General features: G+C 37.4%; 1 protein-coding gene across 4 annotated transcripts; it reads right to left on the bottom strand.

The window, feature by feature from the left end:
* Positions 1-850: 850 nt before the first annotated feature.
* Positions 851-13,767, bottom strand: IntS1 (integrator complex subunit 1). 4 transcript variants are annotated; one of them, XM_064680182.1, is made up of 4 exons: positions 12,365-13,765; positions 4,931-5,910; positions 4,306-4,864; positions 4,081-4,222 (listed from the first exon to the last, which is right to left on the bottom strand). In XM_064680182.1, the coding sequence occupies exons 1-4, from the start codon at positions 13,710-13,712 to the stop codon at positions 4,143-4,145; spliced, it is 2,967 nt and encodes a 988-aa protein (XP_064536252.1). In that variant the 5' UTR covers positions 13,713-13,765; the 3' UTR covers positions 4,081-4,142. The 4 variants fall into 4 exon arrangements, with proteins under 4 accessions (XP_064536250.1, XP_064536251.1, XP_064536252.1 ...); XM_064680180.1 differs by having other exon boundaries at positions 851-4,864; positions 12,365-13,764; XM_064680181.1 differs by lacking the exons at positions 4,931-5,910; positions 12,365-13,765 and having other exon boundaries at positions 854-4,222; positions 4,306-4,448.
* Between the last annotated feature and the right edge of the window lie 7,920 nt (positions 13,768-21,687).

Here is a 21,687-nt window from a genome sequence, read left to right on the forward strand (position 1 = left end):
CTTGTATTTGCTCCTTAAAACACCTCTTTTGAGCGGTAAGCGTATTATTAACTGCTGTTTCTAGAAATGTCTGCAGTTGTTCTATAGACATTGTCATATTTAATTCTTTTTGTCCGATTTTTACACTTTGCACTGGCTTTGTATGCAGTATTAACTGCTGCATTTGTTTAATTTTTCCAGTAATTTTTCTATTTTACTATCACTCACATGGTACTTTCTTTTATTTTAATTTGTTTTTACTAAACGAAGATTGGGACTTTAGCTTTGTAATAGCTTTGTTTGCAATTTAAACTTATAGGTTAACAATGAGCGGTCTACTTACATGCTCTTATTTATTTCTTATAAGCTGATTATGTTGTTGCTGTTTCTAATCTTCCGGTGGTGACGATTTTACCCGCTTCTGTTGATTTGTGTTGTAAAAATTTTTCAGTTGCTTCCGTCGTTGCTGACGTTATATGCTGCTTCCGTTGTTGTTGGGATTTTTATTCTGCCACTACCGTCAGTAATGACGTCTGCTGCATCCGTTATTGTTAGGTGAATCTGGGTAGTGTTTCTTTCGTGGCTTCTTATCTCAAATCACATTTTTTAAAAAGTATCAACCCCCACGTCAAAGTGCTCAGACGTGTAAGATAATTGCACTGAAGACGGTTGCCCAGGCGCAACCAAAAAACATCGAAAAAATATACAGTAAAACAAAATTGTTGATTGATTTTAATAAAATAAAAATCGGACAACGAGCCAGCTAAATAAAGGCGTATTTTCAAACATTTTAGTAACGGCCATTCAATACAATTCAGCAATATTATATATAATAATATATTTTTATGTTTTTCAATATTTTAAAACTTATTTTTTATTATCTTTTCCTATTCCATAAATCGCACATCCTTATGAAATAAAATATACTACATACATACTATAACTTCTTCAAACATATTTTTATTGTATTAGCCCCGGGTTTATATTTTGAAGAACCAAAAAGTTAATATCCATGTTGTACTACTAATGTTTGCATTACTTTACGTATTTGATTGTTTGTATTTAGGCAAGATTTAATACCAAGGGAAAAGGCGATACATAAAATTTCAACAGCGTGTTCTTGTAACAATATGCATATTTCAAGAAGATTGTCAATGGCAGTTGCTGTAACAGATGAATTCTCATCTCTTAAACACTGAATATATGCGTTTAAAGTACACTGATTAACATCTGAATTCCCAGGGTTGTGCTTTAAATGTCTTATTAATATTATAAAGGCAATGGACCTAATCTGTGCGCTTGGTGAAAATATTAGCTCCAATAAACGCTCAAATAACTCATTTATAAATACAAATCGCTTAGATGTCAAACATTCCATTTCCTGTAGCGGTCCAAGTATCACATCTTCAATATTAGACTGCTTAATTATTTTAATTAAGTCCATAATATGCGGAGAAACATCAGTACAATTTTCTTTGCAGTACGAACCAAGGGTCAATGCTGGAAAGGAAACTCTGCACACATCTTGAACATTTGTGCTTCCATCGAAAGACTCTATTTCGTTTGCAAACATTTTTATGTTCGATTTGGTATCGTAATCCAGTTCATATTCAAATTTCCCTTCTTCGTCATCAAGTTCTGAAGACGTATAAGATTTGTGCTGAAGCAAGGCAACAGCTTGCACAAGTACTTGTAGTTTTACTATTGAAGGATACTTGAATGCTAGTTCTGTCAGAATCCCGACATATTGCTCAATAAATAACAATGCGCTTGAGGGATTACAGTTTATATATGACTGTAATACCTGCACAAATTTTACAAGCATCTGACATGCCTCTTTAACTGAGCTATGATGTTTAAAAAAAGTAAAGTAACATGATAGAGTTGTTTGGATTTCATTTTTATATGCATCTTCAAAAATAGTTGGCTGCAATAGTTCCAACGTCCTTAATATCTGTACAAATCGATGAAAATGGTGTTCTTCTCGTAAAGCTTTCATGCTATTTTGTCCCCTGCCTTGCATTACTGAAGATAATACACCCAAATGACGAAGAAAGAGTAATGGATGTGATGCAGCCAATTTTCGCAATAAGAGTTCTGTATCAGTTGATAATGTTTCGAAATCCTTTTTAGCTATAAGACTTCCCAAGCATGTTATTAAATTATTTGATATTTTATCAGCTTGGCAGCCCTTTAAACTTTGTAGTTTATGGGTTTGGACATCAGCTCTACAACATTTTACAAATTTTATGCGTGGATACATTATATAAAGCTGTTGCAAAATTTTATGTTTTAAAAAATCCGGAATTAAACTTTTTTCCACGTACTTGATAACTTTAACCATTAAACCTTTATTTTTTTCTGTGAGCTTAAACAAAAGATTCATTCGGGAGCATAACTTGAAATCGTAGTTATTATTCGTATCTGTTTTTACCTCTTCGATTCCTTCGTACAAAACAAAGTGCACAAAGGGCTCTAGTTCCGAAGGCTCCAACTTAAAAAAGGAATTTGGTTGTACATTTTTCGACATGTACTTATCCCTGCCTTTCCAGAGATTTGGATTTGTGGTTAGAGCTTCAAAATAGTTAAGCACGGTACTAAAGTCGTAGTCAAGTTTATAATCTTTAAATAAACATAGGGCAATTCTTTCGATTGTATTCCAATTTGTTTGGTGATTTATTAGGGACAAAAGAAAAAATCTAAATTCACTACAAGATTTAGAAAACAAAAAACTTTCCTTTAAAAGTTTTGTACATACAATTTCGGGATCTGCTTCAGCAAGCCAGTCTATAAATAATCCATTATTGAAAATCTTGTAATTATTTTGATTGACGCAAAATGTTGTATCGTTACAAAGATTTTCAAAATCTTGAATCATTTCTCTGACCACTTTTTTTGTTTCTAATAAACCAATTTGCGCTTTTAATTTTATATAGTATATTTGAAATGAACTTTTTAGCATAAATAATAAACTATTTAGAAACAATTCTGTTTTAAAAAACAACTTCGAAGTTGCAATTAATGGGTTTGAAATTCTATTTTGTTTCAGTTTTTTTTTCATAACATGATAGGTATCGCTGGACAGCTTACAGCTAAAACATGCTCTTAGTAAACTGGAAGCGCCCCGGCTCACGTTTATAAAGTTATTGTGTTTTTCAGCTCGTGTATAATCAAATGATGACTGATTAACAACATCGCATATTGACGTTATGAATTCACTATTATTTTTTGCTGGACAAACAACAAGGTCTAATAATTTATGAATTAATATTCGATAGTCTTTGGTAGAAATCATATTCTGATTTGGACTTTTCAGAAGAACTGTTACTATCTCCTTTTGTGAACTACTAGAGTTTGAGTCATTAACATAATCTATGTCATAATGGGTAATTTGTAGGTTTTCCTGATTTTGCGAGTTTATTTTTGGAAGATCAGGAACGGTTTGAGAATGTGAATGCAAGTCTAGTGCTTGAACAGTGTAGTGACCATTTTTAGCTCCTCTGGCTTGTTGTATTTCAATTAGCTGTGCTAAATACGCTTTATTTAGTATAGCGTTTTTAACAAGATCGAACTGCTCCAATACTGCAGTATCAAGCATTGCCAATAATTTGGACATTGAGTTTACCGGCGTTCCAAAATTTTGCACAAATAACACTATCTGATCCGGTGTAAGATCATTTAAAGCAGCTTCTATTAGGCGATCTACCGATGAACGAATCATCTTGAGTTTCAGCCAATCCGGTAAAAGCTGAATTTGTTCTTGAGGCATAGTGGGTAAAAACGCTACCGGTGCGGGTCGACCTGGAGGAAACCAATAATCAAGAATTGGAACAGACTCCACCATGCTGCTGTTTGAATATGTTAGGAGAATAATAAATGCATGAATTATATTTATGTGTAGTGGTAGTTGTACTCCATCTTCAAATTGAACCATTAATAAATCGGGGTACTCTGTCCATTCGTACGGCTCGTGAAATTCTCTTAATTTGATGATGTAATTGTTAAACATTACAAATAAGCATTTTAATGTCTGAATGCGGTTCTCATCAGGTTGAAGATCATAGTCTTCTTGAGAAATTATAATATGTTGAAACATTGTATTACGTTCAACGATTAGTTGTGCCATGTCAATTACATGGTCCAGCATTTCGTTAACTGGATCATTAAGCGTATGTGCGGTAATAAATTGTATATAGGCCATTATAAGTTCCGGACAATTCTCGACTTGGCATGCAGCTCGTAGCTGTGGGATTATGTATATTTTAGTCTCCAAAAAATGTGGAATTTGTTGAATTGATTTTAATAACCATTCGTTTTCATATTTACCGGAGTTCTTGAAAATTATTTTTAAGCCAGATAAAGCGGCAACTCTAGATTGTTTTAAGGTTGACGATAATCGTCGGAATATATAATCTAGTACTTCACAAACAACATGATTGTTAAAACTAGAATCCATGATTAGATTTCTTATAAAATTCACTAATTCTGCATCACGGCTATTTTCTTCGTTAATGCTATGTGCATTAAACAACAAAAATTCACATAGACACTGTACAGGGAGATGGCTAAAGTCACCGTCGCTGTTTTGAACTAAGTCAGATAACCAAGGCATAGATTGTGTTGTACCTTGCCTTTGTATTATATCTAGAAGCAAGTCTGGCTTTCGACAACGACAAAACAAATGGCCTAACTTGTATGTTTGATTAAGAAACTTAAGTTGTTCCAGAACTAAACTAGGTACTTTTCTAGGGGTTCCCATAGGGTCCATTAACATTAGCTGTGTTATCAAAATTGCATTTTCCTCAGTAATTACAGCATGTGGAGAAGTTTGCGCTGCCAAATAGGTTTCAAATTGAAGAATATGATCTCTTTCAACAGTAATTATCTGAAAACAAACAATAGAGGAATGTTTAATATTACACGTGGCTTAAGCCTAAAATAAAAAATGTACCTGTAGTTCATCCTTATGAGTGATGCAGCTACTAAATTGATTTGTTATACATATTTCTATGAGCATTTTCATTGTTGGGTAGTGATCCCAGCAAAATGCCCCGAAAGTTGAAGGATTATGAGCAGAAATCATTAATAAAATTAACCATGCCTTCCAGTAAAACGCAATGATCGCTAGCTTTGGTGGTTCATAATCCGTTGGTAAACGAATGTTTTCTGGGTGATGATATTCCGACATACTAAACAAAAAGTCGATTATGTCAAACTTATTTGCTTGAACTGCAGGAAAATCGGTTGCTTTCATTCCTGAGACCCTTTTTATAACAAGCAATAATATATCAAATGTATTTGCTATGGAGAACGGAATATCCTTTGTTATGCCTATTAATATAATTCTTAATAAAGTCTCTTCATGAATTGGAGTTTCTGATATTATTCTTAATATAGCTCCCCTTTCCGGCTCTGATGGCCATTGGTCGCAGCGGGAGTACTGTTCTGGAATGTCAAGCAAAAGCAGTTTGTGTAGAGCCTGGTAGTATTCAATTCCTTGAATTTTATAAAGGTTTGGAACTGATTCATACATCCATGAAACTGAGTCCAATTGTATTTGTGACATTTGATTGTAAAGTCTAATTAGGGCTTGATTATTTTTTACATCACGATTTGTTTTAAGTGATAAGCTTCCTTCACGTGCTTGTGGTGTTGCTGATAGAAACATACAGAGACAAACAATATCAACCATAGAATTGAATATTCGCTCTTTGAAATCAAATTGTTCGATTTGTTGACTCAGCTCTTCCCTTTCACTTAAAAAAGCTTTACAAAACTTTACAAGGTTAACGTCAAAACGCAACATTCGTACAAGTTCTCTTAAAAAAACACGTAATGTCCTTAAGCAATCGTCACGTTGAAGTAAAAATTCCTGGTATATTTCAGCTAGATTAACTGCAGACTGATCCGGAGCAGTTTGAAACATTGTAGCTGAAAGAGTTAAAAAGAGTTTCTTACAGTATTTACATAAATTATTTTTTTTTTATTAGCATCATGACTGCCTAAAAAAATGATGGTGGTTCGGTTCATAGATCGCACCATTTACCCGCTTTTAAGTTGGGTTTGAATAAATTGCTTTCTACATCTGAGGTTCGTTTTTTAAAACCTTTTCAATTTTAAAAAAGCGTTTAGAACTAATTTATATTTTAGCTTCTGGTTTATTTTAAAATAGTTGAAACTTTTGTACCCGGAGCTTATTGAAAATGGGTTAAAAGGGTCAAATGTATTTGTGCAAATGTAACAAAATGTAAATCTAGCCATGTCCGTCTGGTCTGTCTGTCCGTGAACGCAAGGATCTCAGAACCTATATGAACTACAGTTTCTTGAATAGTACATATATATCAAGTATCTTTCATTTTATAGATACCGCCACCTTATATCTACGACCACATGGCTATTATTTCCTTAAACCCACAATTTTATTTTGCAAATATTAATCAAATAAAATTAATTTTCGGCGATGTTTAAAAATTTTCAAAAAATCTGAACAACGTATTTATATAATTAAAAACGAGTTTGACGCCTATCGTATGCTAAACAAAAAAAATGGAATTTCACCAAATCCCCCATTTGTTAGAATTGACCCGAGCCGATGTAACATAACTTTAATTTAAAGAAAAGCTTAACGCTTAAGATAAACCACCGGTACATGGCATAACTCAGATATTATGTGTTCTGAGACAAGGCGAACTACCCTGAACAGATATTACGACGAAATACAGAAACAGCTCACGTTTCTTATTAACAAGAAGCATTATGAAGCACAAGTCTGCCGGTGGGGCCGAATCAAAATCTGTCGCGATAATTCCTAACAAATTAGTGGAAACTAAAATTAAGGGGTTCCTTTCCAAGTAAAGACAATCCACGGCAGCACGGTCGTAGGGAAAAAGGAAGATTCGCCGTTTCTATGTTAAAACATAAATATGTTAAAACTCTGTGATTAAAACGTTGAATGATTTTTAAGGTCCTATCGGACTAGATTTCCTTAAAAAGTCAGTGCAACCATTGACACCACCCAAAGTATTATTAAATCAGGCATTGGCTTAGAACCCACTCTTTATACACGCTCCCTAAAAGTTAACTTTATCCGGATTGACGTCTGTCACCGTTAAATAACTTTTAAGCAACATAATCAAACATCAAAAAAACCAAATAAGCAACCGCAAAAAATAACAAAGCGCTACCGTTTAATATTAATACAATAGCTAGGATTAGCACAAACGGTTAACCGCTTTACTCAAAGGTATACTACCAGTTCTCCATGAGCGTAGCCAATTCTTTTGACGCCGAAGTTAAACAGCTGCAGCCTCTACAACAACCCCACATGGGTTCTTAACAAACAAGATAAGTACGAAAATGGACTTCAAAGGAGATTGGTTATAGACTGCAGAAAACTAAACTAAAAAAACAAAACTGATGACAAGTATTGAAGAAAACGACAGGGAAAAAACAGTATTTTCTATTTGTATGTTTCCCCTTCGGGCCTCGTGGACAAATGAATCAACGCATGATCTCACCCAGGCTGTTAAAGCCCTCAAGAGCATTCGGAAATATTCTTACCCACAGTAGAAACACCGCAAAAAAAAAAGAGCATGAAGTAGAGGAATGCAAGATATGGGCAAATGTCAACACTATTTATCTTATTCTGTCCATTGTTGTTGTGTTTACGGAAACTAATATACGGTGCAATATAAACACGCTTTTTATTTGGTTAAATATATATGGAAATACTGTACCTTTAGGTTATTATATTAAAGTCCCGCAAAAAGTGCAGTGAAATATAGTGGGACCACTCAAAAAGTAATTGTGAATTTTTTTAGAAGTTGTCCTATTTAACGAGATAAATATCGATACAGATACGTACAATCGCGTCAAATGTTGAATGAGCGAAGTTTTGGGTGGAAGCTTATTCGCAAAGATCTTTAAGAAAATTCTATGGAAAATGCGGGTCACCGACTTTTTGGGAGAAACATTAAGTTTAGTCCGATCGGTCTAATTTACTTTCAACGCACTACAAATGAACTGAATGAATACGTTTTTTAGCAAATTTGGAAATTCCTCATCGGTCGCAAATTGGCGGTAAACGGTTGTATGAAAATTTTCTATTACCATTCGATCGGCTGCAAAATCATTTTCAAAGATCTATGTGAAAATTAATTTGAGACGTGTTTCAAACTTTTTTATACCCTGAACCCATAGAAAATGCGTAAAAAGGGTATAATGTATTTGTGCAAATGTATGTAAACATGCAGAAGGAAGCATCTCCGACCCCATAGAGTGTATATATTCTTGATCAGCAGCAACAGCCGAGTCGATCCAGAACGTATAAGAGCTGAAGAGTTGAAATTTTAGCTATAGGTCCTCCTAGTGCCCGCGCAGATCGAGTTTCTTTCCGATAATCGATAACTTGCCCCGTTCCCAAGCAATCGATGAAAATCGATATCGAAATCATGTTTTTTGAGCAAATTGGGCAAATAATAAGATCCAGAGTCACCAAACTTGATATGTAGCTTCTAGAATAGTATACATTAAGCTGTATCTTTCATTTTATACCTATCGCCACCTCCCCGCTTCCACCACCAAGCCAAATAAACCAATTTACATAATCTGTCACCAATATAAGCCACAATTTAAATTTTAAAATACAATAAGATGAAAATTACATCACGATCGGGTAAGAAACACAAAAGAAAATGTGTTTCGGCTGCCCACGTGTTTGCGGCAGCTATCACAAATTGCAAGAATTTTCTTTATACATGTACACACACTTCTTTGAATTCTATCAACAGCATTGAAATTGCGATTGTATTGTTTTCTGTGCTACTATTTATTTTTATTTTTCTCATTAAGACTCAATAATTGGTGTGGCGGTTGGGTAGAGGAGGCGACAAGTAAGGAGGTCTGTTGCGAGTTCGAAGCCTACCGATTCTATCAACAGCATTGCAATTGCGACTGTATTGTTTTCTGTGCTGCTATTTTAATTCGTTTTTTTCTCATTAAGACTCAATTATTGGTGTAGCTGTTGAGTAGAGGCGGCGGCAACTAGTGCGGTTTGTTGTGAGTTCGAAACCAACCGAGGGAACTTTTTTTTTTTGGCTGGTGTGGCTGTTGAGTAGAGGCGGCGGCAAGTAGTGCGGTTAGTTGCGAGTTCGAACCCTGCCAAGGGAACAATTTTTTTTTTAATTTTAATTTTTCTTTATTACTACTAAGGCAATCGAGCGCGAAGCTCGAGCTGCATTTAGTGTAGGGAGAAGAGGGTTCAGGGTATCCATTAGTCGGGAGCTCCCGACTAGAACCTCTTACAGCATTTAATGTTACATGATTACTTTTGGTGAAGGAAATGTAGGCGCGTTTGCATAGAAAACTGTTTTTGAACGATGGATTTTCATCAAAAATTAGATGCGAAATCAAATAAGTGCTTATGCATAAACAACCTTAGTTAAGTGTGCGGGACGAGTGTCAGTTGGTTTGTCATTAAAAATTGAGAAATATAGACACCCGGCTATCCGCGTCAAACTGTTAAGAGTTAAGAGGCAAGGCATATAACATTTTAAGAAAACTCTCATAATCTAAACGAGCAAATAAGACATGATTTGGAATAAACTTGCATTAGGAGTAAACTTGTATCGATTTAGAATAGTTTTTATTCCTATTGGACTCCAATTGTCAACTCATTAAATGAATCTTAAACTTCATGCGATCAGACGTGTCTTTCGTGCCCACCGCTGTTTATGCTTTTAAAACAAATATTCACATAACCTGTTTGCCTTCTCGGTTATTTTAGTTTTATCGGGTGCACACGCTTGTGGCTTGTTTGTTGTATAATTTTGTCGTGAAATGTGTAACGCATAGAAGGAGACATCTCCGACCCCATAATGTATATTTATTCTTGATCAGTATCAACAGCCGAGTCGATATAAGCAAGTCCGTCTGTCTGTTTCTATGCGAACTAGTCTCTCAGTTTTAGTCTATCATTAGGAACTTCTGTTGCACGCAGTACATATGTCGCAACCAGTTGGATCGGACCACTATATCATATAGCTGCCATAGGAACGATCGGTCGAAAATTAAGTTTTTGAATGAACATTTTTTTGTCTTTCAAGATATTTTGCTCAAACACGGCATTTAGTGATTTCACTATGCTCCCTTCATTTTTGCAAAATCTTATTTACATTGGACTACTATATCATATAGCTGTCATAGGAACGATCGGTCGAAAAGTAGGTTCTTGTATGAAAAACTTTTTTGTTTATCAAGATATCTTGACAAAACTCGGCATTAACTTCTTGATACGATCATAGCACTATTAGCATTATGAAAAGGTTGGGTCTGCAAGGGTATTAAATCTTGGGCGTGCCGAAGATAGCCCTTCTTTCTCGTTTAATTATACAAATGTTACGCGAGGTTAAGTAGTGGATAATTGTTTTGGTTTTCATAACCTCTGAACAGAAACAATTCTTGTAGTTTGACCTTCGCGGCTTAAATTGGGATCCTCGTGTACGGTTACCGTTATAATCCAGTTGACTTCTGATGATAAATTTTCATTCTTTATTTAACCGTTGAACCATTTTTGTTATATTTATTCCCAAGTTAATTACTGGTGAAATCGACTCTTCTGGGTTGACTACCCAATTGAACTTCTCTATCCCTACTAGACTAACTCGATTTTATACAGCTCTGTCGCTTCAATTTTGTTCAACTAACTATGCCTTGCATGAACCGTTCAGGTTCCTCTGTTGTGATTATAAACAGCATTATAGAGTATTCTGCTCGAAGTCTTCTGTTTCTCGTATTAAATCTTCTATTCTAAGCTATTGAGCATATAGATAATATTTGCCTATATTCTTAGTTTGTATTCGTCGATAAGGCGGGATGCAGCACGTTGCATCGGGATCGCGCAAAAAATTGCTATTAGCTTCAATTCTATACACATAACGATATGCTTCACACTATGGTAATTGTTTTCTTGAATATATTCAGTGTTTATAGTCCAATCTTTATTTGAGAGCACACGTATGACACGTATAGGTGAAATGGAGACCGCTATCCAAAAAGTGAAATCTTCTGTGTGTATACTATACACACCAAATTTGGTATATCAAAGCTCGAAAGATTTTGAGTCATGCCTAAGAAAAAAATTAAGTCTGAGACTTTTATTTTTCAATCTTTATATTTATCTTGGAAATGGAATGAGATATAAGCATAAATGAACTATGGTATCGAGAACATACATATTTCATATTTCAGGTCTTTAGTTTTCGTATTTTCTGAGACCTACCAAGGATTGCTTCAAAAACCTTTAGCCGCTGGAGTCGTGGCATTTCCGACAATCGGAATATTGAATCATTTTAATATATTTTAGCTTATTTTAGGCATTTTTTAAATTGATTAAGGCACCGGTCACTAACTCAATGAATATAATATTAAATGATTGAATTTACTAAATATACAGTTGGGCTTTGAAGGAGTGTTGCGCAGTGGATTACACCCAACAGCAACGTTCTTATTCTTGTTATTTTTTTTTTTTTTTGGTTAACAAATTTTTTAATTTAGTATACGACAGAATTAGGCTTATACGTTCTTGGAATTTTAACTAACTGATTTGAATAGTTGCTTGATTCAATTAAGAAACTGTGTATAATTACACTTATTGACTTTTGTATGGACAGGTGTATGCACGAATTTATAATTATTGTATTTGTTCGTTAATCAAAGGGACGGCAATTTCTTTCCATTCTAGCAACTTGGCTAGTCTTCCGTCTTGATGTTTGTGAATTTAATTTTTTTAGACGCAGCTGAAGCTTGGGATGCATATCGCGTATACGAAATACGTCGAAAAAAAATATATTTTCCAATACAAACGCAATTATTTTAGATGCCATTGAATTTTGGGTAATGGCCATACAAATTCAAGTCACGCCACTCTAACCTCATTCCAAGTCACAGCAGTCGGATTTTACACCCGTTATTTCTTTAATAACACCAGCATTTTACAGTAAGCATGTATTATACAGCAGTTGCACCCGACTAATCTATATCCTCAATCCATTGCTAACAAAGACTTTGTGTTTATACATGTGAAAGGAGACTTCTCAAAGCCCATAAGGTAAATGTACTCTTGGCCAGCGAGTGGATCTAGCCATGTTGACCGTCGCCCATATGTACATATGACGCGTCGATCTCGGAAACTATAAGAGGCTACACTTGAAATTTGAAACATAGGTCCTTATATGCCTCGCGTACATCAAGTTTGGGTGCTGTGTTGAAGGCAACTCCTAACCGAGCATTGACGGCTACTCGTTAAATTTCTAAAGATGTAGCAGGTTAAACGAAAATTGTTAACTTATTTCTAATCTTAACAAATTGCAAAAATATCTTTACTTACCAAGCATTCCCATGTTATTTGGATTTCTTGTATTGGACAGCTCATTTTGTACGACAAGTTTCATAATGGTACTTAATATATTTGGCTGCAAATGTATCATCTCTTTTAGACATGACATATAATGATTGATAAGTGGTTTAGTTTTTAAACGCATTTTAACTAATACTTGAAGGACTTCGTTATCTTGAATGTTTTTTCCCTTGATATTAAAGCATATATATGATAATAATTGCTGGGCGAACTTAACAAGTTTTCCGTTATGAATCCATAGTTCCAACCGAGAGATACTAAGGCAGCGAACTTCACCGATTCCTGAGCAGGTACAAAGAAATTTGAGAAAATTTCTGGTGTAATTATCCTGTTGCTGACGTTTGTTTAGTTGATCTCGGATAGCGTCGCCTACTAGCTTTTGAACAGTATTATCTGCAAATCTGCGCTTTACTAAACAAATTGAATCAGCTGCCTGATCTGATTCCAAATGCAAATAAGGACTTGCATCTAAGCTCTGAGTCGAGTTATCACCTGAATCATCATCGACAGTAAAATTGTCTCTATGCGGTTGGCCTGAAGTTACTGTTGTGTTCATATCCCAACGAAGAAGGCTTAGATGAGGAGTTCGTGTTTTAAAAGCGGCACAAATATTTTTAACAAACGGCGCACAGTAGTCACTGTCTGCCCAAAATCGTTCATTGACGGCATCATCAACGTAAGTCCGCAAGAATATTTCTGGCCATTGTGATATATCTGAAAAGCCTCGACTAAGTAGGTTTGTTATAAGTATGTGAAGATTTATATTGTATCGCATTTTGATATTAGTCTCTCGACGCAAAAAAGACAAAAGTCCATATGCAACAATATCACTGTTGAAGAAATGTGGATGCAGTTTTGCAAGGTACAACAGCGATAAATATGCGACGCTATCCACCTTAGCCCGGGAAGCAAGGGATGTTGATGTTGCGTGCCTAATGACTCCACAGATAATTCGTACGACTTCATTATCGTTTTGCTCGATCGCAGCGTATATGCAGTCTATTACATTTGCTATATCACACTCATCAGGCAATTGTTCCCATATTTCGTGGTGTGCAATCCCGGCTGTGGTGGTCATGTCGGGGAAACCATCTTTAAGGCTTGCACGATATCTTTTATTGGGATGACTGACAATGCTCGATGAAGCATCTCTTTTTCTCTCTGTGGAGGCAGAGCTAGATCCTTGAATTCCTTTTATTGGTAATATTTTCGTCTTAGAATCGTCACGAACACTTTTGGTACCAAGAGCAAAGAGTTCTGCACCCAGTAATACTTTTTTTTGACCCCTATTAGGGACATTAGTTTTATTACGTTCCATACTTATTTTTTTAATATACAAACATATACTTCTCACTTGTACAAATGATACATTTTATAACTGATTCATTTGAATATATGAACTAGTTTTTGAACTTTTGATTTAATACGGAACATACTATGAGTGAGTATTTATTCGTTACCTTACAGAAAACAATTGTTGTACTACACTAGCATAATTGATATAGCGTATTTCCTGCATATATGACAAATGACTAGATACTCCAATGATATATTGTATATCAAAGACAGTGCACACGAGATTTAAGATCTAATCGCACAAAAATTCCGCAGACAATTTCGGCAAAAAAAACTAACTTAACATTATATATACATACTTTTCAAAATTGCATATATAAAATAAATCTTGATATACAGTTTGTCAAGTAATTGTTTGCAAAATGAATAACATCGCACTAATTAATTTTTAAACTTATATTTGACCGACATAAACAAGTTTTTCTTAAGTATTTTTTTCCCATATCATTATTATTTTAAGCAATCTTCATATACATAAAGCACAAAAATTCAAACTCAAAAGTAAAAAAACAAACAAAACCTCAATTCGGCAAATATTGCGCAGTCAATTAATTCCTTGCAAAATTAAAACTATTATTGTATATGTAACTAAATATAGGAAACTATAGCTATGGTAGTGCTATATTTGGCATATTGACCATTAGCATCCAATACAGCCCGCAGATGAAGAGACATAGACTGAATAAGGTTATGCAGGTCATACATTATCGTGTTTTTATCCATTTGTTATGGACGTGCTTTTTCCGATTGGACCGCGCCAGCTGGCTCGTTGGTTCTCAAGGGGTAGCCCCATCCCTGGTCCGCAGTTAGCACAATCGATATCAACGCCGCTACATTAAAACTCTGTGGAGCAGGGACTTAAACAACAATACAACAAAACGAACTAATAAAAATGAACAACATAAACAGCTAAGACTAAAAAAACAAACGACAACATAGGTTAGAATCCAATAACAAAAAACAAGACACTATAAATCCACATATTGGCCACTTGTCGGCCTACATCAGCCTGTTTCGGCAATCATGCCTTTCTCTCCCCACCCAATGAATAATTAGCCGGACATTCTTTCTATTGTCAATATTGCAATTTCTTAAAGTTATAATAAAGAATTCAAATTTCTCAAATCTTTTTATCTTTTTAAGGAACATTTCTCTTACGGCATTATTGATGGTCAAAAACGTCACCGAAAGCTTTTGCTAGCCGCTGCTGGAAACCACATGGTAAAATTATAATTATTAATTAAGAGAGCAATTGGCTCACAAAAAACTACACACGTATATATATATATATATATATATATATATACATATGTATATATTACCACGCTGCAACAGGTATGTCAAAATTATCATAAACAGATTATGTAAATCGTTTTAATTGCCTTACCCTGCCTGACTAAAGGGATAAAAAGTAATATTTTGACATATATATGCATATATATTGAATAGTGCGGACTTGAATTTGAGTTTTACGATTTTTTATGTTTTCCTGGCAGTGGCCACAACCTTTGGATTATCTCTTTGCGCTCAAACTATGTTGTATTTGACACTATCGGCAGCCTCGATATTCCGTTTTGTCTTAGTTGCGTTCGATATTATCGGCCACGTCGATATATACTTTTTTTGTTGCATGGTCAGGGTATCGGGGGTGAAGTCAGGCGCGCAGTGGCTCCCAATTAGCTAGAGGGTGGCAACGCCTAGCTCAGAATCCACTCTTGAGCGAAAAAAGGTGGGAGAGCATTGGCGGATGCCCGCCCGATGGGTAGCCTATGGGTAGCAATGTACCGTAGATATTATTGTATAGCTAGGCAAATTTTCGGCATAAGTTTCGTTGCTGCCCATAGCAACACGAGAGTTCGACTTTGTCAGCGGTCAACGGCGGGCGTGCCGGACTCGAAAGATACATAAGTGTTTTATTTTACGTCGGCCACAAATAAAGCACTGTCGTATATTGATAAAATTAAAGGCAAACTTAATCACAACGGGGTGTATTATAAAGTAAAATTTATTAAGTGCAAACACATTGCTGGAATTATAGTATATAAATGGCATATAAGACTGAATAACGCAAAGTGGCCAAATCCCACGCCGAAGGACGCCAGCCAGGCCCTCCCAAAATTTCCCATGCCGGAGATGCTACGGCCTACGGCGCCAAAAGAAAGACTAAAAATCGAGCCACAAAAGGCAGAGCTCCAACAGGCGAAGAAGAAAAAACCAGACTGAGTCCGTTCCAAAAGCATTTTACAACCCCAGTCTAGAGGCAGGGACCAGGGAACCCGAAAGGCAGTCTAACTCTGGCTCCCCTCTGAATTGTTCAAAAATAAGACAGAGACAGACAACTGTATAATTAAGATTAGCTTTTTTTTTGCATTTTGCCTACTTTAAAATTTAATTTAAAACGAGAAAGAAGAGCCATCTTCGGCACGCCGAATATTTAATACCCTTGCAGACCCAACTTTTCTATAATGCTCATAGTGCTTTGCCTGTATCCAAGATGCACAGGAAAAATAGTTAATGCCGAGTATGGTTAAGATATATTGAAAAAGTTTTTCATACAACTTACTTTTCAACCGATTGTTCCTATGACATCTGTATGATATAGTGATCCGATATAAATAATATTTTGCATAAATAGAGGGAGCATAGTAAAACTTATAATTGCCAAGTTTTCTCAAAATATCTTGATAAACAAAGAAGAATATAAGAACCTACTTTTCGAACGATCGTTTCGAGTCACTCACGCGCCCGTTGCAGTTCGCCTCTTCTTCTTTCCTGTTGCGCCACTAAGGCATGGCTGTGAGTGGGGCTGTAAAAATGTAATCGGCCACGCTAGTTAAAACTGAGTTCAAACACCATTTTTTTTGAATAAAAATTGAAACTTGTCGCAGGCTACTAAAAAAAAAACAGACAAAGTCAAGCTCCCCGCTCACTGTTTACGTGGGCAGCAACATTATCGGTGCCGAATTTCGGCACACGCATACATTCAACAGTGGTCACCGTTGCTTCCCATATGCATAGCTGTATGTTTTGAGTCAACGGCCCAGAAGGCCAAGGGCATTACAAAGCCACCCGATTCGCTCCCCTTCTACTCTCTCTCTGAGCGAATCGGGTAGACAATTGACGACGCTCTTCCACTATCTACCCGTTCAGCGTACTAGATCGTAAAGGTGGCGTTGCCAGCCTCACGCTATTTGGCCGATTTTATGCGCTCGATTTAACCCCCCGATACCCCGACCATAAAACAAAAAAATATCGACGCTGCCGATAATATCAAATTGAACAACACTACGCAGATTATTGTTAGAACATTTAGAACAGACAAAACAATTACAAATAATCTCCGTACGCATTTCCACACCTTTGCCCACCCAGCCTACTAATTTGGATGTTAGCCTGGGACCGCCGCCGTCAGTGTCTCTGCAGGAGTTCTAGTAGGAAACCGAAGTCCTTGACTGAGTTCATGGCGTCCTTGCCGTTACACTCCGTGTCCCACCGTTTGAGATTTAGGTACGCCCCTTCGCGTACTTTAGCGTACGCTTCTTCCGGCGGGAAGTCACCCGCACTTCGGTCGTCTACTCGGAAGTTTCTGTTGTTGGGACTGCGCCCGATCCTAGCTTGAGGATTCCCGATGAATAAAGGAAACTAGAAAGGAAAGTCGGTTAATCTGTTTGTTTTCAATTAATACTAATTTCGGACCCCGAAGTTAACCAGTATTCAACATAACCTCCTCTCCTAACCACCCCGGCCGTGTATGTGTGAACCAGGACTTAATTTGTCGATCGCGTGAGCAATCCCGGTCGCGTGTGTGCGTGCATTGGGTTAGTTTGCCGATCGCGTGAGCAATCCCGGTCGTGTGTGTGTGTAAATTGGGTTGGTTTGACGATCGCGTGAGCAATCCCGGCCATGCATGACTGAATCAGGGCTTAGCCCGACGATCGCGTGAGCAATCCCGGTCGTGTGTGTGTGAATCGGGGCCTGGTCTGCTGACCGCGTGAGCAATCCCGGTCATGTGTATGCATCTTCCTCCCTATCCTATGAAAGTAGTAGGAGTCATAGTTCGTTTAAAACACTTCCTCCCCCTTCTAAACCTTCTATCCCAGCAAACTAACAAACGTATTGTAGATTGCTGGTCCTGGTAAGACTGAGAGTTGCACCCCGGCCAGTAGGTTCCTTACAAGTGGCGCCCGAGCAGGCGTGGCATGTTTGCGGATTAAAGCCCCGCAAGTATGCCCAAATAAGTGTTTTCAGGGAAAAAAGTTGCATACAAGGTGTTTTTGGTCTGGCATACCCCAGAGAGTATGTACCCTAGCAGAGGAGTAGGAAAAAATAAGGCGTCACATATGGGTGAAATTGCAAATCTAGGGTATTAGGTAGTCAGGCATACCCTAACAAGGGCATTTTCATACCCTGTGTCGGACGATATAATGAACACCTGCAAGATTTAGGCGACAAAATATGTGCAAAGTCGAGCTCAAAAGGCAGACAACGGAAAGATAAAGGACGGCCGAAAAAGTACAGCTCGCGCGGCAGCCGGACGACATCGAGACCACGCTTGCACACGTGTGCACAAACGTGCGGCGCAGTCGACGTCGGCGTCGAAGGGCCGTTAAGGCGTCCCGGCAGCGGCTGTACAGTGGGACGAATTCAACTCACGCGCGGTGAAAAGTTCAATTCGTGAGTACAGTTGTCGAATGCAATGAGAACGGGTGCGTTTAATAATAAATAAAACGGAGTGAACAATAAAAACAGACAAATATAATACGAGTTCATTGGACGAGGATTTTAAGTTGAAAGAACGTCAAGTGAACTCGTTATTTTTTTGTAAAGTGAACAAAAAAAAAAAAAAAAAAATTAAAGTTAAAAGATTTATATACTTTTTTATTATAAAAAAAATAAATAAAATAAAGAAATAAATAAATAAGCGAATAATAACAAAGAAAAGGAAAATAATAAAAAATAAGGAAAGACCAAAGTGAAGGATGGTCAAAATTTAAGAGAATAGTAAGTGTTTGTTTTTATTAATTTTTTTTCATGGAAAAGACCATGAAAAAGGAAGCGAGAGAGGAGCCTTAGTCGGGATTGGGCCGAGAGTTTGAGGAATCCGGAACTGAGGGAGTTCCTGGAGTCAGAAATGGCACTCTTCGAGGGACTTCAGGGAGTCTCGCATATCGCGGAACACAGGATCCGACTAAAGAAAGACAAGCCGCTGAAGCAGAGGTATTACCCGAAGAATCCGGCCATGCAGAGGGTGGATGAGTGGATCCAGGCAAATGCCATTGAGCTGTCGCGTAGTCCGTACAGCGCCCCAATCGTCTTAGTCAAGAAGAAGACTGGCGAGTGGCGCATGTGCATCGACTACCGACAACTCAATGCGCATTCCATTCCGGATGCTTATCCTGTGCCCCGGATTAACCACATCTTGGAACGGTTGCGTCACGGCCGGTTTCACCTCCACTCTGGATTTGAAGCACGGGTACTGGCTGATACCGATGGCAGCCGATAGCCGGGAATGCACGGCATTCACAGTCCCCAATGTTTCCAATGGCGGGTGATGCCATTTGGTTTACATTCGGCGTGTGCGACCATTCAGCGAGCCTTGGACACGGTAATAGGGCCGGAGTAATAGGCCGATGTTGTGGTGATAGGAGCGACAAAGGAGCAACACGTAGAGAATTTGAAGGAGGTATTCCGCCGGTTAGGGGCGGCCATTATCAGGCTGAATAGGAAGAAGTGCTGCTTCTTCAGAGAAAGGTTGGTCTATCTGGGGCATCCTCAAGTAGGTAGGTTCGGGGTGCCCAAGAAGTTCGTGTGCGACAACGGGGTACAATTTAAAAGCCGTAGCTTCAAGGCTTTTCTGGACTCGCTGGTGGTAGAGGTCCAGAACACCGCCCCGTACTGCCCACAGGAGAATCCTACCGAGAGGACCAACAGGACCGTGAAGACCATGAAAGCGTAATTTATCGAAGGCCATCAGAGTTCGTGGGACGAGCTCTTGCCGGAGATATCGCTAGCGGTCAACACAAGTGTGGCGAACTCGACGTTATTCAGTCTAGCTTTCCTGATGCAGGGGAGGGAGCCGCGGCTGCCCGCAGCCCTGTACGATCAGGTAGCTCCGTGGTCCGCAACTAGTGCGTTCGACGCTAGGATCAAGGCGGATAGGTTAAAAGAGATCTTTTATATAGTCCACAGCAATCTCAGGCGCGCATCAAAGGACCAGGGCAGACATTACAACTTGCGGAGACGAGAGTGGCGGCTTTTATTGAACTCGATGGTCCTATTACGGCAGCACCAACTGTCCAACGTCGCTAAGGGCTTCCCTGCGAAAATGGCACCCAAATTCGATGGCCCCTACCGGGTTATCAAGTTTGTGTCGCCTAACATTGTGCGGCTAGTGAGGCCACGCGAACGGAAGAGGAGGGTGGCCAATAAAAAATCATTTGAGACGTGCTTCACACTTTTCGCAGAATTTAATCTTCTTCGGGGGAATGCGATTTAAAGGTTTTTTGTGCGAAGTTTTAAATTGTTTCCGATTTGCTTCAAACTTATTTTCAAAGCTCTACATAAGAACTTAATTCAGCGTATTTCAGCGATTTGGGAAATTCCATACCATCCGATCGGCCCCAAACTCATTTTCAAAGATCTATGTTCAAATTGATTTGAGCGATCTTTCACTTTTTGAAAAATCCATCCCTCCTTGGTGCAAATCGGGGTCGAAGATTTAGTGGATGACGTTTTGTGTTCAAATTTATTTCCAAAGATCTATGAGAAAAATCATTTGAGACGTGTTTCACATTTTTCGCAAAATCTAAACTCCTTCGGTGGAAAATGCGTTTCAAAAATTTGTTTGGTGAATTTTAAGTTTTGTCCGATTTGCATAAAAGTTGTTTGATTCCCGTCAGATCAGTTTTAAAATCATTTTCAAAGCTTTTTGAAAATATTGATTTTATAACATACGTGCCACGGGCAGGGCCGGGCTATACCCGCTAGTATAATATATAACAGAGTAGTCCTTCTAAAGATTTGATACACTTTTATTGATTAATATATCTTTTGAAAAGAAAAGTTTTCCATAACACAACTCATTTTTTAACGATGTTTCCTTAATGTGTTGTATAGTAGTCCGTAAATGCTGAGATATTAATTTATCTTGAAAAAAATAAAGTTTTCCATTTAATAACTTATTTTCGTACGATGTTTCCATGATACGCGATATAGTAGTTTCTTAGATGCTAGGATATCAAGATATGATAAAAAAAAAAACAGAAAAAGTTGTCCATAAAAGTTGTCCATATCGAAAGATGTTTCTATGATATGTGATTTAGTAGTCCGATATTGCTAAGAGAGAGAGGGAGCATAGTAAATCTCGTATATGCCTTGTTTGGTCCAGATATCTCTGAAACCAAAAATTTTTTTTCAAAATAACTCATGATGACTGATCTGTCCTTCGGCGGCTTTTTGATATCGGGTTCCGATCTGGACGGTTCCGACATATGTATGTACTGCCTACAGCAAGACGTCGGACTTATGAAAAGTTTCGTGGCGATAGCTTCAAAACTTACCGACTAGTTTACATAGAAGCAAACAGACAAACCAGGTTATATCGACTCGGCTGTTGATACTGCTCAGAAATATATATACTACAAGCTGCCGACCTATATTTCGCTTCAATGTTGCTGCCCTCAAATTGTTAGTTAAGCCAGAATTGGGCTAAACACCGACAGAAACTTTACTCAAAAGGCAGAAGAAGAAGGAAAAGCTAAAATTCCAATGACATTGGCTGTATATTCAAATTAGGTATACAAAAAATCATGAAATAATTAGACAAATTTTCATGTTTTATTAAATAAATTGTGACGAAAATCGAAAAGGCATTATTTTTGTATGAATGAGTATATACTTGTATGTACATATATATATATATATATACATATATGCAT

This window comes from Drosophila montana, unplaced genomic scaffold (assembly GCF_035044405.1).
Source record: "Drosophila montana isolate Dmon_TW-CO22-7 unplaced genomic scaffold, ASM3504440v1 contig_2084_1, whole genome shotgun sequence".
Lineage (NCBI taxonomy): Eukaryota > Metazoa > Arthropoda > Insecta > Diptera > Drosophilidae > Drosophila > Drosophila montana.